Source organism: Haliaeetus leucocephalus, unplaced genomic scaffold (assembly GCF_000737465.1).
Source record: "Haliaeetus leucocephalus isolate CR32 unplaced genomic scaffold, Haliaeetus_leucocephalus-4.0 Scaffold110, whole genome shotgun sequence".
Classification (NCBI taxonomy): Eukaryota; Metazoa; Chordata; class Aves; order Accipitriformes; family Accipitridae; genus Haliaeetus; species Haliaeetus leucocephalus.
This window is the reverse complement of record NW_010972546.1, coordinates 1639589-1640924: the sequence shown is the minus strand read 5'-3', so window position 1 is coordinate 1640924 and position 1336 is coordinate 1639589. Positions and strand designations below refer to the sequence as shown.

The following is a 1336-nucleotide window of genomic DNA, read 5'->3' as shown; positions in this document are numbered from 1 at the left end:
AAGGAATTTTTAACTTTCCAACAGCCGGCAGCAGCGGCTCCTGCGGTGCAGTTGACGTGAGATGAGTGTGGGAGGTCTCAGCCCGGTCCTGCCTGCGGAGGAAGCGATGGATCCCGGTGCCGGCAGGTTCCCTGGGGAGGGGGCAAGGGAAAACTCCGTCCTGCCTGGCACACGTTGCCTGCAGCCCTCGCCCACCAGCACACGGGGTCTGCCCCTCGCACCAGCTGGCACAAGGAGGCAGGGACGGTGCTGGGGTCTCTGCAGGGTGGCTGCAGCCATGCTGGGGGCTGGTGTGGGTGCCAAGTGCAGCCCCTTCCCCGACCGCATGTGGGGTTCATTGGCCCTGGGCATCCCCCCCATTGCTGCGGGGTGTCCGGGGTGCCCTTTCCCTGGATGTTTCACACGGGGCGTGCAGATGGCTCTGTGTCTGGGCATGCGTGCCCCCGGGGAGCAGAGCGGGGGGACGTGGGTCACTCGGAGGCTGTGGGGATCCCAGCTGGGGAGGGTGGCAGGGGGGAGAAGCTGGAGTTTTAGGGGCAGCCTTGTCTGGAAGGAGCCCTGGGTTCCCCAGACCGAAGCACATCCCACTCCAGGCACTGACGTTTGAGGATGGGGGCATGGCTGCCCCTGCATGTTGTGTGTCGTCCCCCCCGCCACCGAGGCACACAACAGCCTGGGGGCCCTCTGTCCCCCCCATCTCTTTTTGGCATCCCCCCCCCACCCTCAGCAAGCAAGTCTGCTCCAGGCTAAATGCTCCCTGATTTGGGGAGGGGGGATCCTCATCAGCCCCCCCTTTTTTTCCCCCAGGAGAAGGAGCTGCTTTGGGGGTACCCTACCTGGAAAGGGAGCGGGGAGGGGGCTGCATCCCCCATCCCACCCAGGGAACGCGGTGGGAGCGGCCGAGGCGGAGGCGGCCGCCCGCCATCCCTCGTCCCCCCGCTGCCGCCATCCCCACTCCTCCTTCCTCCTTCTCCTCCTCCTCCTCCTCCTCCTCCTCCTCTTCTCGCTCGCTACACGCCGAGGCCACCGTCACCGCGGGGGCCGGTACGGCGGAGGCCAGGCCTGGGCTCCATCGTCATCGTCATCGTCTTGTCCTTCTGTGTCTGTGTGTCCGTCCCCCAACCCCAAAACCCGCCGAACCCCGGCGAGCTCCATGGTGCGGGAAGGCGGCATGGCCCGTACCCCTTACAGCTCCACGCAGGACATCCAGATGGACGTCTTCGACAACGCCGCCCTCCAGGTGACACCCCCGGGAATTTGGGGACGAGGAGGGGGGAGGCTGCATCGGTACCATCGCGTACAGCCCCAGGGTGCATGGGGGGGGGTGAGCCCCATC

At 66.8% G+C, this 1336-nt stretch overlaps 1 protein-coding gene across 1 annotated transcript in view; it reads left to right on the top strand.

The window, feature by feature from the left end:
- Positions 1–1153: 1153 nt before the first annotated feature.
- Positions 1154–1336, top strand: part of CACNB1 (calcium channel, voltage-dependent, beta 1 subunit) — a 7805-nt gene continuing 7622 nt past the window's right edge. Inside the window, exon 1 of the mRNA XM_010585696.1 lies at positions 1154–1240. Coding sequence (XP_010583998.1) covers positions 1154–1240 — 87 coding nt within the window. The remainder of the gene's footprint in view (positions 1241–1336) is intronic.